General features: G+C 31.1%; 2 protein-coding genes across 3 annotated transcripts in view; both read left to right on the forward strand.

The window, feature by feature from the left end:
- The window catches only part of LOC130893841 (zinc finger SWIM domain-containing protein 6-like), a 168,600-nt gene that overhangs the window by 138,529 nt on the left and 13,862 nt on the right, over positions 1-16,209 (forward strand). The window lies entirely within an intron of this gene.
- On the forward strand, positions 9,622-15,073 carry LOC130893842 (recQ-like DNA helicase Blm). 2 transcript variants are annotated; one of them, XM_057800261.1, is made up of 7 exons: positions 9,643-10,714; positions 10,776-10,958; positions 11,420-11,993; positions 12,055-12,277; positions 13,232-13,449; positions 13,502-13,694; positions 13,747-15,073. In XM_057800261.1, the coding sequence occupies exons 2-7, from the start codon at positions 10,829-10,831 to the stop codon at positions 14,977-14,979; spliced, it is 2,571 nt and encodes an 856-aa protein (XP_057656244.1). In that variant the 5' UTR covers positions 9,643-10,714; positions 10,776-10,828; the 3' UTR covers positions 14,980-15,073. The 2 variants fall into 2 exon arrangements, with proteins under 2 accessions (XP_057656243.1, XP_057656244.1); XM_057800260.1 differs by having other exon boundaries at positions 9,622-10,958.

Consider the following 16,209-nt stretch of genomic DNA (forward strand, 5'->3'; position numbering starts at 1 on the left):
TTGTCACTTCCCCCGAAACAGTCCTGGAAATCAGTTTTCGTCGCATTAGTTTCAGCATTTTCTTTATCATCGAACAAACGTAGCTTGAGCTATATTTTTAATTTTGGAAAAAGCCAAAAGTCGCAGAGAGCTACGGTATGCTATACCCAGCCAACCAACGATACATTTTTATTTGAGAAAATAGTCTTCACGTCGCTACAAGGTTGGTGTACTATTAATGGTCTCAAAGTGGAAACTGTCGCATTTTGTCTCGATCCTAATCATAAGATTTAATTGTCTAGCTCAGGGGTCTCCAAACTACGGCCCGAGGGCCACATCCGGCCCGCGGACAGTTTTTGTCCGGCCCACGGTGAGCTAGCATACTTGAGAACATATTTTTTATAGCAAATTAAATTTAGTTTACTGAAGTATTCTAATTAAAGACGTAAATACATGTATAATATGCAGAAAATATTTAACTTTAGTATATAATAACTAACAAATTATTGAAATGAATCCAACTAAACTCAAAGTTTCGATTGCAAAATCGATAGGAAACTCAGTCTCAGTGGTGTGGCTGAATATTTCACATGTTTTAAAATGTGAAAAACATTTACTTCGTAGTTGTGATTGAAACAGTATCAATTTCTTCCGGAATGATTTGATATTAGTGTATAAATCGGGAAGATGCTGGTTTTCTCCTTGCAATCTCAAATTCAGTTCGTCAACATGTTTTGTCAAATCAACATAGAATGCTAACTTCCACAGCCATGCGTTGTTTAGTAATTCAGTAAAAGGGCGATGCTTTTCATTCAAAAAAATTTCGATCACTGCTCGAAGTTCAAAAAAGCGCTGAAAGACTTTCCCACAACTGAGCCAACGTACGGCAGTATGATAAGGTAAGTCATTTTCTCCAATCTCTTCAATAAATTGTCGTAATTGTCGGTAATTCAGCCCAAAAGATCTGATAAAATTAATATGACTGGTTGCAGAACTTCAGACAAATCCAAACATTTTCCGCACAAAGACTGTTGATGAATGATACAATGTAAGACTAATGGTTTTGAACCTCAGTCATTTTCTACAGCCTTTGACATAAGAACGACCACTCCTTTAACTTTCCCACTCATGTTTTTGCCTCAATCAGTTGTAATACATTCCAAGTTTTTCCATCGAAGGTTCTTTTGATTAATGGCCATTTCAGTTACTTTAAAAATATCTGTACCACTAGTTTTGCCATACTATACTATACCTATCAAGAGGTTCTTCATGTACTTCATAGTTTTTATCTACTCCTCGATTTGCAGCCTTTTTTAAACGTTGCGTACTTTTTTTTTCATCAGTGAACTATTTCACTTTTTACCACCGGCAACAATGATAATATGGTTTTGGCCCTCGGAACTTACTGGAGTAATCAGTATGGCCCTAAGGCTGAAAAGTTTGGAGACTCCTGGTCTAGCTTATGTAGAACTTCATGATTGCCATGTAGATGTAGTCCTGCATCATATTTACCAGCAAATCTTTAACTGTTGAGATCCTTACGTATATACCGTTCACCATAACGCGTAATACTTCATTTTGAAAAGTTTAAATGGTGTACAAACATCAATTTATAATGATCGACGTGTTGCGAATTGATTTAAGCTAAGACATGCAGTTGGTCCTGGTCTTATTCAAAATGGAAGCCAAAATGTTTGACTCCATGTATGTAATACACCTATATGAACAATTGGTATGGAAAAAAACGTCTTTACTTTACGGTGCCGACAATATACATTTTTTCTCTCGTTCGAGACACTTTATCTATACTGCGCATGCTTTATGCACGCAAAAAATGCGCAGAACTAACTTAAGCACTCGGAGGAAAGAGAGAACGATACACTATTTGTTTCACTTAATCGGAACACTTTTCACTTATAGGAACTGTCCATACAGAAGTATTACATATAGTTTTGAGTTATCTTGTAGAGATACGGTGAATGCACTTTCCCAGTACTAATATTTTATAACATACGTGGAAAATCAGCAGATTTCCATTTAAAAATAGCCGCCGTGGGTTGAATAAATGTTTTTGACATTGCTTTTTGTGTAGTTTGTTAGGTTATTTGTTGGATTTTAGACCTTATTATACAGTTCTTTGGCGAAAGGGCTTCTTAAAAACTTGCTACTTAAATAATTGCGGAAGCAAGTATATTGGAAACTTGTGGAAAATGAACAGGATTTTGACTAAAGCTCTTTTCATCTAATGAAAAGGGGTTAACTCCATCTAAAGCTTCAAGTTTTTCCTTATACATTTCAGCTGATACTGGGTTATCACTTTGCAACCTACCCATGTTCTATAAACTTGAACGCAACAATGGAAATCAATGAAGTCTTCTTAACATCATAAAAAAAACAAAAATACTGTAAAAAAACAAGACAAGCTAACACGAGTACAGACGAAAAAGTTGATTGACAGCCGTCATTTTGACGTAGAACGGCCGTCTTAGATTACCTGATAGTCAAGTGTTTTGAAAATGACAGCTGTCAGAAGAAGTTAACATAACCTCTCTTTTGAATAGAACCTAATTATTATTGTTTTGTTCCAACAGTCAATAGAAAAGAATGGAATATAATAAATTTTATGTTAACTTTGGTTATTGTTTGTGTCGTTAGGATAAATATCAATTTGATCAATTGTAACTATTCACAGCTTAAGTTTTGGTTTGATTGCGTACAACAGATGGAAAATATAAGCTTTTATGAGACGTATTCAAATGTCGCTAACAAAAAAAATATTGTGAATGCAATAATGTTGTTGGCGCAAAATGGAAAAAAAAAACTCGTGCTCGAATTGAACGATTTCGAAAGGAAGTAAAATAAAAAAAAATGAATACCTTCTAGAGACCGAATGTCTGTGAAAGTTTAAATTCGACTCGATAATTAGTTTAAAGTGCTCCGAATAATAAATAATTGAAAATCGAAAGCAGCACACGTTCTAGAACCCGATTCCCGGACTCCGGAGCTGCTCTAACGATTTCATATTAACAGAAAATTGTTCGGGGCAAATTTTATCTTCGCTTTGTCACAACTGAACGAGTTTTTAAAGGGACGAATCAACAGTATCAAAAACAATACTTACGTGTTAAAAATTTTAGTTACTTAATACTTATGTCTATCTACCCTTACGGGTGTAAGACGAGGGTTTAATCGAGTCTTTAGACCAAAATTATTTCCATTTCTTTTGGTTTTTTGTTCTGTTCTGTTCTCAGTCGTTTTGTTGATTTCATCTGTCCAGGTCTTCCTCTGTTTCTCGTTCTTACTGTTCTGGCTCCTAGTATTTTTCTTGCAACCCTTTCCTCACTCAATCTTTTCACATTTCCGAACCATCTTAGTTGATATTCTTCTATGCATTGTTCTCAAAGTTTTGTATCTCATTTTCGTTTTTTGTATCTTTTTCGTGGGTCTTTCGGAACCAAAATAATTGGAGTATTGAGATAGAATTTGAAGGTTTGAATGTACGTGCTTCAAAGTTGTTCAATTATTTGCAAAAAACTATCTATCTTATTTTCTGATTTTCTGCACATAAGGGTGCAAGTGCTTACGAGGGTTTATCCGCCTCTACTACAACTATTTCATTTCCCTACACTTCTGTGTGTCTCGGAACCCATTAGAGAGGACCTTTATTCTTCTTAACTAAATCATTTAACTTGTCTAGTCATTTCTAAATCAGCTGGGATATAATGACATTAGAGCTGTAATGGATTAAGTTATCTTCAGTCTCTGAAGACGATAACTTGGTTATCGAAACGCGCGTCTGACAGTATAATTGTGAGTGTTGGTGTAGTGGTGGTGTAAATAGTGTATTCAGCTGTAATAGATGCTTGTTAATACTCCTATTTTTTCGTATTATCTCTAAAATATTCTTTTCCTTCTGACTTTTCAAAGAAAAATGAATCTGCATATTAATAAACAGTGTGAATAGTTATAAAGTCATGTATAAATAAATATAAAATTAAAAATATTGCAAACATTGTCTTAGCCTTTTTTATAATTTCTCTTTAAGAAATTTTTTTATTCAGTGTTTTACTGTTTTCTTTCAATATTCATAATTAAATGAATTTTTTCTTCTCTATTTCATAGCTTATTAATGCAGTTTTTATCGTAAAGATGACCTCTTAATCTATTCTTTAAATATTGCGATGTCTGTCCTATATAAACAACATCATGATTATTATGAATAACATCACATATATTTTTTTTTCGATTTTCGATACATTTCTTTGTTATCATGAAATATAGAACATAAAATAGGAAATTATTTCTTACAAATAATATCGTTCAAGTGATAGCCATCTCGCTTCTGTTATTCTTAAAACATGGTCCTTAGATTTTCGAAAAGTTTTCAATACATAGCGCCGGCTGTGTGACCCCCTTCTTAACGAATATTCTTCTTTAATTGGAGTGCTGATCTTGGTTTATTCGCGTAGATTCAACTTTAAAGAATATCCCAGAAAAACAAAACAGCTGGAGATAGGTCTGGGTTGCTGAGAGGCTATGGAATATTTCCAAGAAACGAGAAACCGCACGAAACCATCCCCAACCCTTTTCCACGCGTGTTTTCTTCGGTACACGGGTATAAAAGTGCCCAAATTCATCGTCCACACGTTATATTTTAAATAACTTTTTATAAAAGTCCATTATTACATCCCGTAGAATAAAAATGATGCCGGTATGATATCATTTATCTAATTCAATTTAATACAGACAAATCCGAAATAAAGAACTTTTTGTATTGTAGTATGGAATGTTATTTTGTACTTGTATTCAAAACTTGAATATGAATAGAACATAATACCTACTATAGGCTTTTATTTTCATTGAATATTTTAATGAAGTCATCCTTGAAAGGCGATTCTACAGGATGCTGTTCTTGTGAAAATGCTAGAAACGCTCGTTATAAAATTAAGCAATCTTTGTGTAGTGCTTTCAAATTAAACCACAATTAAATGTTGAAAAGGTACATAGCTAGCAGAATATAAATTTATGAAAGAAGAAAAACCAAGAACCGGTAGAAAACAGAATTAAAAGTTCTTAGACTTCTAATACACAAAAAACAATTGATTTAGATTGGAAGAATTATAGAATTTATATATGATAAAATGATAAAACTGTACAATACATTAGATTAGGTTAGGTTAGGTTAGGTTAACACTTTGCCATCGGCCGGTTTGGTTTCGAGTGAAGATCCGCAACTTCAAGCTTTATGATTCGTCCGTTAGTATCCGTAAACCAATTACAGCATTATATTTCTAGATTAACCATTTTTTTTCTTGTTTTTGACTGGACGTGTCGTCCTAAACCGGTACTGCTGATCCAGAATTTGAGATTTGTGTAGGAGCGATATAAAATACGTGTTTTATCACAATAGTTCTACGTTGACTATTAGTAAATGTATAAATATGCTGCATGCTTTTTTTTTTCTTTAAATTCGTATGTTGTAATTACTTAATAAAGGAAAATTTATCACTAGTTGATTTGTCAAAGTACGTTAAAGTTTATACAAACATGCTAGCAATGACGTGTACTAAATTTACTCCGTAGGATAATTTTGTAATTATAAAAGTTATATTATGATATTTTACAAAGCAACAGAGTATTTGACAATAGATATGAACATTACTCATATATCAAGCGAACTAAATTCACCCTGTATACACCATCAAATCCAATATAATATAGAATTAACTTTAGTGAATATCCAACGCATAAAATTAATATCCATTGAAATCTAAATTTGACTGACACGAATTAACTGAATGTGAAAGAATAGTAAAATATTTAGCAACACAATAAAAAGGATTCAAGATAAAAATTTCAATGTATAATTTTTGTATCAGTAGAATAATTTATTAAAATGGACATTAACAATTGGAATAAGAAATAAATTCCAGTTAACATGCTCGCTTCTAAACATTGTAATGTCATAATATGAGGATTGAATTCTTCTACGCTTTTTGTTTTGTCTATGTTGAGGCACAAGTAGAAAAAGAAGAGGAAGGACCCACTACAATTGGAAATTAGCGTATAGCCCGCCAGGTTGATGTTTGACGAGGCCAGAAATCGATAAGCTGTACTAGAAATATTTGATTTAAACATCAAATCAGTTCTTTCTGAGAAAGCAGTTGGGAATTTCAAATAACTAGTACACGGCACCCTAAACGCAAATGTTGCTTTCAAAATCTTTGTTATTAATCCAAAAAATAAGAGTCAAAACGATACCGAAATAATTGCATTAATATGTACTATTTATTTTCGTACAGCCCTGTAACTGTTAACATCTTTCAAAGATTATATTGTCGGTTTGCGGGTGGTGAGTTAAGATGAAATATGCAAAAACGACCTATAGCTCAACAATATACATATTTCGTATTGTGAATTATTTTGAATTTCGACAATAAATGTAAACCTATTCGTAAAATGCTTTCTTGATATCGACCCGATTAACGGCCGGCCTATTTAACATCTTCCACTGAGGAAAGGCGGTGTGGTGTGGATGTGACTGTCATATCCGCTTTAATAAAAGCAGCGGCGGCAAGCGGCGGTTGTACTGATTTACAATGTAACATTTTTGAACCACATGACACTTTAACAAGAAGAATTTATACCACGTTGCATTTGTATAATATAGTTAAGGCAATTAGGTTGAAATTTTTGGATACATACTATAAAATTTCAGACTTCGAGGGTTTTCTGAAAAGTTTTTGACCTCAATCTGAAGATGTCAGTACTTAGTTTTGAAAGGCAAAAAGTCTACGCAAATTAAACTGTATACTGTATGTTTCTAAGGATGCGAAAAATGTTCCTGTTTTAACCATTTTCGTAACGACCTATAGGTTGAACTACAACAGACAATTTAACCAGAGAAACTATTGGACGCATCAAAAACGGTCTGAAACGCAGCTAGTATATTTCCAAGATCTGTTTCGTGAAGTGAAGTACACGTGAAGTACCTAATGGTAGATTTTGAGGGGTTTTCAGTAGATATTGACATCCGAATCTGAAATACTAAGTTGTTATGACTGGTGTCAGTATACTAACACCCAAAGGAGAATCTGATGAATTTGTTATTAACAAAAGAGTAAGACTCGCTATTTAATTATAGTTAAATGAAAAGCCAAACTATACACATTCATAAAAGGACGCTGGAGAAAACACAGACTTACTTATACTAAAAAGTGTCTGTAAATACAAAAAAACACAAGAAGCACACAAGAAATCATCAAAATTAAAACGAACGAATTAAATAGAATTGGCACAATAATTATCAAAGGGATTCCCTATATATTGAGCCCGGTTATTTGATTCTCAATGTATTTATTTATATTATTATATTTGACAAGATGTTTTCTTCTTTTTTATTATATCTCATGACAACTACTTCCTTGACCTTTCTAAGCATGCTCGCATCTCTAGCTAATTGTCGATATTTGGATGATTTGATCGCTTAGTGATTGAAATTATATAAAATAAACTTAACAATATTAGAGTTAAAGATCTTGTTTATTCATCATCTCACAACTACCATATTTCTACTAATTCGATTAAAAATTCGTAGTGTTCATTAAAATTTTATTGAAACAAATATGTGATGTTGTGCTTACCGATCACGTAATCTATGAATGGTGTTCGTTAAAGCATCGTGTAATCAATAGTTAGATGACAAAGAAATTAATATTTATTGTTGTAATAATTTCGGAAATAATTATTGTTTTAATGGTGTTTTTGAACTTATCTTCTTCAACATAATAATTTCCTTTGACAAAATGTACATACAAATACCACATATCAATTGAAAATTAAATTTCCAATTGAGAAAACTATGAAAATTACGTAAAACATTGGACAAATAATTTACGATATAAATAATTGTTCACTGATTTGAGCAACGTTGCCAGACTTCATAAATAGTATCAAGATATAAAGCAATAAGGTTAGGTTAATATTTAACATAATAAAATTATTTGACCGTTAATTATAGATGCAATTAATAGATACAATAAATATATACATATTTCAGATCTGTATATAGGAAAAGTATATTAATTGTTGATATATTTATTTTATGAACATGTTTTGACCGATGATATATCTACCACGTATATAACAATTTTCAAACTGACTAGCGCCGATCCTGTTTCTAAATATAAAACATTTAAACACATACAGCTGTGAACGAGGTTGTATAAAAAATTTACGAACCTTTATGAGGAATAGACAAGAATGCCCTATGAAGTGTTCATTTATTGAAGAAGGTCACTAATTAATAAATGTCAATTGTTCTTAGAACATAACTTAAAGCTGAGTTTTATCGATTTCTATATTTTATTGAATAATGAGCAGTAGCGGATTTTTTTGTTTTTTTTTGAGTATGTGTATAATCCTCTCGATATTGCATCAATATCTTATCAACCCCTGTCTTCAACCGTTTTAATACATTAGGCAACTAGCCTTACAATTAGACAGCTCTATGTTGTAAGGTTGGATAGCCATGATCTAGTTTATTCTCTAAAAATTACTGACAAGTGACATTTTTGACGCACTCTAACCGATTTATGAATTAATTCTGACTGATACATCTTAATTATAATTATATATTTATAAAATAAATATTTACTAATTTGATGGTTCTTCGAATAGTTGAAACATTCAAATAAATATTACATCCTAATACTTTTCTATATAGTGTTTATAAATAGTTGTAAATTTTAAATAAGTTATAACGTATTATCATATTTATCAAATATGACTAAATATGGCAATGATGCGGCCATATATTTTTGTTTTTTCAAGACTAACTGCAGCTGGTTAAATTCATTCTTTTAAATCGACGATTTTTAGCCTGTGAATTCCGAAGTGATCATTTGAAGATCGTTAAAATGTTGGGTGAAAAAGTTAAAAATACTTTCTGATACCTCTCCCTATGTTTATGTAAGTGCAACAAAAAATACGATCATAAAAAGTTATATGACATATTATCACATTCCATCAACATCATCAACGTTTTTAGATACCGTGAATAATAGGTTAGATAATGTTTTTCAATTGAGTAACTGATTTTATAGTCTTTTAATCAGTGTATCCATACTATAAACTGAAATTTTTCCTAAATTTTATCTGTTAATTGCATTCCGAAACATGTCACAAATTTTAAGTAAGTTTTGGTGTATTTAGATGAGTCAAATTTAACCTACTCGTAAATACGGCAGATTTGTTTATGAAATCAATAGCACATTTAATATAGGCAACATTTTAAATAACTATCTTTATTTAGAATCATATTTTTTGCAAAAATATAAATCATTCTATTTCCACCACGATCCCTTCCACATTATAATGGCCTCTGTTAGAAAGTATTTAGTGTTGCATAACTAATATACTTAAATAATAATAAAGTATTTTTAGAATTGAGATATTTTATTTGCATACACTAATTCCGTGAATACTTGAAATATGAGATTATGTTGAAATTACAACCATATATGTAATACTTATTATATATATGATTAAAACACAATCAACAACTTTTTGAAATTTTCCCCTGTTCTATATTGAGCAAAAAATGAGAATATTGGGTAAATAATCGAGTGGCGCGGGAAAGCTAATCGTAAAAGAAGAATTTTTGACAACTGACGTTGTTCAGAAAATGGCGAGATGTTAGTGAAGTATTTATTATAGTTTGTAGTTGTTTTTAATAACAAGAAGTGAAATTTTTAGATTTAATAAATAATTTTATGTTGAATTCAATGTGTATCAATATATTTATTTTTAATCATTGGTTTCTATGGCAAACGACAAGGAAGATTTTTTCGATGCATTTAAGAATACATCAATGAACAAAATTGAAAAATTCAGTTTCAAGAAAATTGATAAGAGTTCTACAAAACCTCACGTAACAGAAAAAATATCGCATTTTTTTAAACCTGTTGAGAAAAAGGTAATACCAAAAGATAGTATTGAAGATGAGCTAGAAGCTATTTTTCATGAACCTTTTCCTATCAGACCAAGCGAAATATCTTCGAATTTAACGGATCCAAATAAAAATAATTCTACTCATCAAATCAACAAGCAGTCAAAGTTCAATTTTAAAGCCACATTAAACAAAACTGCTCATATTTCTAATGTTGAAGCCACAAATAACTTTGAGAATAATACGAAACCCTCTAATAACAAGAATTATAGTTTGAATCAAAGCAAGACAAATTATATCTCTCCCATAAAACCAAATTTTAAAAAACTTACTTGCACCACTTCTTCAGATGAATTTGAAGTTAAAGAGACAACACAGGAAACATCTCCGAAGAATAAATCGAAACATAGTCCAAAATTAGTGATTCCTAAAAGCTCTCAAAAATTCAAATTCAAAAAGACTGTAACTAATATTTCTGCCGTATATGAATCAATTTTTGGTAATAGCTCAAATAAAGAATGTTTATCTACAGACGTTGTAAAGGTACAGACTAGTAGAAATATTTTTGATGTTACAACAGAAGAAAAAATACCTGAGGATGAGAAGCAAAATGATTTAAATATATCAAGTTCAACAGATGATTTCCCAAAAATCAGTAATTCAAACAAACCACTAAAATCTGATACTTCAGCTTGCGAGAGTCCCAGTTTCCTCTCTTTAAAGAGTAGATGTTGTGTGGTTTCTGAAGAATCTGTTTCCCAATCTCCAGTTGCACAGCAACTAGAGGTATCAAATGATCAAGTAAAATTCGACAAACATAAAAATTCAGTAAGCAACAAATTTTTAGACGACGAGATAACTATTATCAGTCAGTCATTAGCTGCTTCTGAAGATGATTATATGGATGATGAAACTTTTGAAAGGATATTTGGTGGCACAACTGAGAATGCAAATAATCAAGATGAAGATATCAATTTAAACACTATTGATTGGAAAGATGATTTTGAAAAAAATATTGAAAATGATGTAGGTAAGTACAAATATTATATTAACTTGCACATTGAAGATACATAGCAAGAAACTTTTAGTTTTCTAATATAATATTTTACATGAAAATAGTATACATTATTTCCATTTAATTACTTATTTCCAAAATAACTTTATTATTAATGATACAATTATACTGTAATGATTCTCTTATTTATTTGAAGTATTTCTAACACTGTCTCTTACTTAATTTATTTTCACACTTACATTAGACACTATTTATAATAACTATTTATAATAATCAACTGTTCATTACTTATATAATTTATTTAAACTCACTCATTTGTATCCAACATGTACCAATTATACAGGGATGAAGCTCTAGTCTTTGTACACTCCCCACAAAAATTAAGGCATTATTTGTTATTTAGCTAAAAGTTTTAAAAAGATTTCTTTGTCTGTATGATTAGGCACGTTTTTATTTTATATGTTTTTATTATAAAGCATCTACATCACAAAATTCGGAACATTGCTATACAGAAGAAGTATCTGCTATAAATTGGAATGAAGATGTTTTTGATGAGGATACAGATACACCTGTAATTAGTTTCAAGGATCGAGATGATAACACTTTGGAATTTAGAAAAAATTATCATTTCTCAGATACTGTGGAAGAAGTTTTGCATCAAAAGTTTGGTCTACAAACATTCAGGCCCCAGCAACGTGAAATTATTAATGCAACATTAAACAGGCATGACTGTTTTGTTCTTATGCCAACAGGAGGAGGGAAGAGTCTTTGTTATCAACTTCCAGCCATTTTAAGTGAAGGAGTCACAATAGTTATTTCTCCTCTTAGGGCACTAATTGGAGACCAAGTAGATAAAATGAATGGTCTAGACATTCCAGCTGCTCACCTTTGTCAGGATGTTAGTTTAGAAGATACGAATCGAATTATGACTAAATTGTATTGCAGAGAGCCACTAATAAAATTATTATATCTTACACCTGAAAAAATTATGGCATCCAAAGCCGTTAATGATGTGTTAAAGAATTTGTATCAAAGGGGAAAGTTGGCTAGGTAAATTGTGAACATTTATATGATGTTAGGGTTTTTACATACATATATATATATATTGTAGGTTTATTCTTGACGAAGCTCATTGCTTATCACAGTGGGGTCACGATTTTAGGCCCGATTATAAACAGCTTACTTTTCTCAAACGTGAGTTTACAGATGTTCCAATTATGTGCCTTACAGCGACCGCTACCAAACAAGTAGAAAATGATGTTATCAATATTTTAAAATTGAATAATATTAAAAGATTCATCATGAGTTTCAATAGGCCCAATATTAAATATCAGGTATAATAATAGATTGATTTTTAATGTACAAGGTGGTTTATAATTAGTAGATCAATATTTAGAGCTCATGAAGATACTTTTTTCACTTATATTTTAAAACTGAATAATAAGGGGTATACAATTTTTTAAAGAGGGTAGTAATTACAAGATCACGTGCTCACTATAAAATAGATGACACAAAAAGCAATACAAGAAAAGAAAAGAAATTGTACTTGGCCTTTTTAAGCGAGGTTGACACTATATGTAGCACATCTATATAGCTCTGTTACAAGTTCAAAAAGAGACACTGGAGATCTGCTGTATAGCCCAGTTATGAAGCAAATTTAAGCTTATACAAATATAAATAACAGAATTGCAAAAAGAGAGGCAGACCAAGAAACCGTAGGATAAGGTTATAACCTTGAATGAACAGGTAATAAACTGGTAAGAAGAAAAGGACCTAACTCAGAAGGACTAGTGTATTCTGTTTTACAGATTTACATAGTTTGATATTCAATTTCTAGTGCTTCTACAGTATTTTTATGCCATTGGGTTTGAGATCTGATAGTAATTGGAAATATTTTTCCAATCTTTTTTGATTGTTAATGGTTTTAACAGTCATTTGAAAAATGATATCCTCAATTCTCCCGTTTTAAATAATCATTTACTTAAAGAGTGTACCCTTATTTTCATACATATCATTTCTAGAATTAATGTATATAATTCTGGACTACCTTGTACATATTAAAATCAAATATTAAATTTCTTATTTCTTAGACCTTTTATATATGTTTATGTTTATAAATTGTTTTGATTTTAGGCCTCTTCTGTTATAAAATTAGTTTTTTTCAATCATTTTTGAAAGATAGATAAAAATTATTAAAAAAACTAATATTCTAAAAGAAGAGACCTAAAATTAAGATGATTTAAAAACACGAATCAAATATTATTGAGTTAATTCATTGTATATTTAAGGTTATACCAAAAAAAGGTAAATTTGCTAGTGAAGAAATAATACAATTAATTAAAAAGAAATTTCTTAAAAAATCTGGAATAATATATTGTTTAGCACGGAATGATTGCGAATATTTAGCTGACATGTTAAACAAAGCTAATATCATGTCAAGACCATACCACGCTGGTATGTCGGATAAAGTCCGTAATGCAATTCAAAGAGAATGGATGCAAGATAGGTAGAACTTATTTAATAACATGATAATATTTTCACTTATTTCGATTTTTTAGGTTTTTTGTTATAGTTGCCACAATTGCTTTTGGAATGGGTATTGACAAACCTGATGTGAGGTTTGTAATACATAATTCGTTACCTAAATCAGTTGAAGGTTTCTATCAAGAATCAGGAAGAGCAGGACGAGACGGAGATATTTCATACTCATATTTATTTTATAATTACTGTGATGTTTTGCGTTTACAAAAGGTAAGTAGATAAATAACGTTTGTAATATGAATTTGATTAATTTTTGTTTTAGTTGATGCAACTGGATAGAAAAAGCAATGCGAGTGTCCGCGAAGGCCATAACAACAATTTGAAACAAATGGTTTCGTTTGCAGAAAATATGGTCGACTGCCGTCGTTACTTACAATTAATACATCTCGGAGAAAATTTTAATAGACAACTCTGTATCAAAAACAAGGCAACTACTTGCGATAACTGTGAAAATATCGATACCTATAGTAGCGTAGAAGTAACAAAAGATGCCAAACAACTAGGAATATTAGTAAAAGATCTGTCAGCGAAATCAAATGTAACCATGTTACATGTAGCAGACGTTTATAAAGGATCTAAAATACAAAAAATTTTCAAAATGGGTCACGATAAACATCGACTATACGGAGCGGGTTCTTCATTCAATAAAAATGATATACAAAGGATTTTAAAAACTATGGTGTTGAAGAACGTTTTAGAAGATAAAGTAATTTACGCAGGAGAATATCCTGTTGTTTATATAACGACAGGAAAAAAGTTTAACGCTTTAAACGCACCAGACCTAAAAATAACCATACCTATTAATAAAAAATCTGTAAATAAAGTAAACTCTACAATAGAAGATAATGAGGGCGAAGAAGAAGATTCTATAGAAGACAGACAAGTTCCAGGGCCTTCTAAACCTCTTCCTATAAACACCAACAAAGTGAAAATCGCATCTTATTCCAAATTCAATAAAACGAAAATAAATAATCTCAAAGTACAATGTCACGAAGCTTTATTGGAAGAATGTCGAAAATTAGCGCTGGAAAGAAATTTAACTTTATCCGCAATCATGAATCTAACAGCCATTAAGACAATGTCCGACGTTTTACCAAAGACCAAAGAGGAGTTTTTGAAAATACAGCACGTCACTGCGGCTAATTATAAAAAATGCGGGGAAAATTTCTTGGCCATAACGTCGAAATTTCGCGAACAAGTTGATGCCTTAGGAACGGCGCCAAAAATAACAGAATCCTCATCGTTTGGTAGTAGCTTTGATGACGAAAGTGATTGGAAAAATCCACCAGTACCTTCACAGAGAGGTACTAAACGAAAATGGACGGGCGGATATAACTGGAAAAATAAAAAAGGGAAAAAGAAAAGAACCGCGAATAGTCCTAAGAAAAAAACGTCGCCGAAAAGTAAATACAAGAAAACGGGGTGGAAAAGCAAACGCGGTGGTGGTAAAGGCGGTGGTAGTTCAATTGGATTGATGCCGTTACATTTCAAGTGATTGTTGTTGTTGACTAATCTGTATATATGTATATTGATAATTTATAGCATCTATATTTGTTTATCATGTTTTGTATTACAACTTATTTTTTTAATGTTTTCATTTTATTTTAGCTGGAATTCAATTATATCCTGCAAAAAATATTTCTCCCCAATATATGAAATAATGTTTGAAACGTATTAAGTAGTATTGATGAAATCTCTCGGAACTGTTAAATGCAAGTTTACAGAAGAGGAATAAAACTTGACAATTAAGAATTGGCACAATTTAAATTATTTTAACTCATGAAAACTAAAAGAATTATTCCATTGCTTATTAATGCTAATTCAATCTATACGAACCTAGATATTAGAACCAGAATTTTAACAAAATAATTGCAGGAAATGTATTCTTATTATTCTCCCAAATGGGGCAAGTTATCATAAAAAGACTAAATCTTTAGGAGCCTTCAATTATTGAAGATGGTCCCATTTTTGTTTCTTAATTTTTAATGGTTTGCTTCTTGATTGTGAAAAGTCAGAAACAAATTAATTATCTTTCTTCATTCCTGGAAGGTTCTCAAATTCATTAAACAGTTTACCTCCAGTCTCTGAAGATGTTAATTTGATTATCGAAACGCGCGTCAGACAGTGTAGTTGTTAGAGTTGGTGTAGAGTAGTGTGTTCAGTATATATTTGTTTATCGATTAGTTATTTCCATACTATACGAATCGAACAAAAATTTGGGCTACAAATGATAAATATTTTTGTTTGAACATTGTGAATAAGTAGAACCCAGCCTTAGAACGAGGATAAGGTGTGTAAATTTCCAATATAACAGGAAAAAATTGAAATATACAAATTATTTTTACTATAAAAAAATTAAATTTGAGGTTATGTACTGATAACTTGGTTATCGAAGCGCGTGTCAGACTGTAACTGTGAGTGTTGGTGCCATGGTGGTGTAAACAGTGTGCTCAGTACTCAAATTCATCAGCAAAGTCAAGTTTAACCCCTTACGAAACGAATTTTTTTTAAACTATTTTTTCATATTGTTTAATAGTTACTTATGGACGCCGAAAAAGGTTACAGTTGCTATAGCAAAGAAAGTGGAAGGGTCAATGACGGGTCAGTCTAGGAATGTAAACAATTTGGTCTCTTGGGTTATTAGGTCAGTGATAATTTATAACAAGTTGTCTATCTGGAAATTTTGCCTCTCATCTGACAATATATTTTTTTTAATTCGAAAAGC

Source organism: Diorhabda carinulata, chromosome 5, assembly GCF_026250575.1.
Source record: "Diorhabda carinulata isolate Delta chromosome 5, icDioCari1.1, whole genome shotgun sequence".
NCBI lineage: Eukaryota > Metazoa > Arthropoda > Insecta > Coleoptera > Chrysomelidae > Diorhabda > Diorhabda carinulata.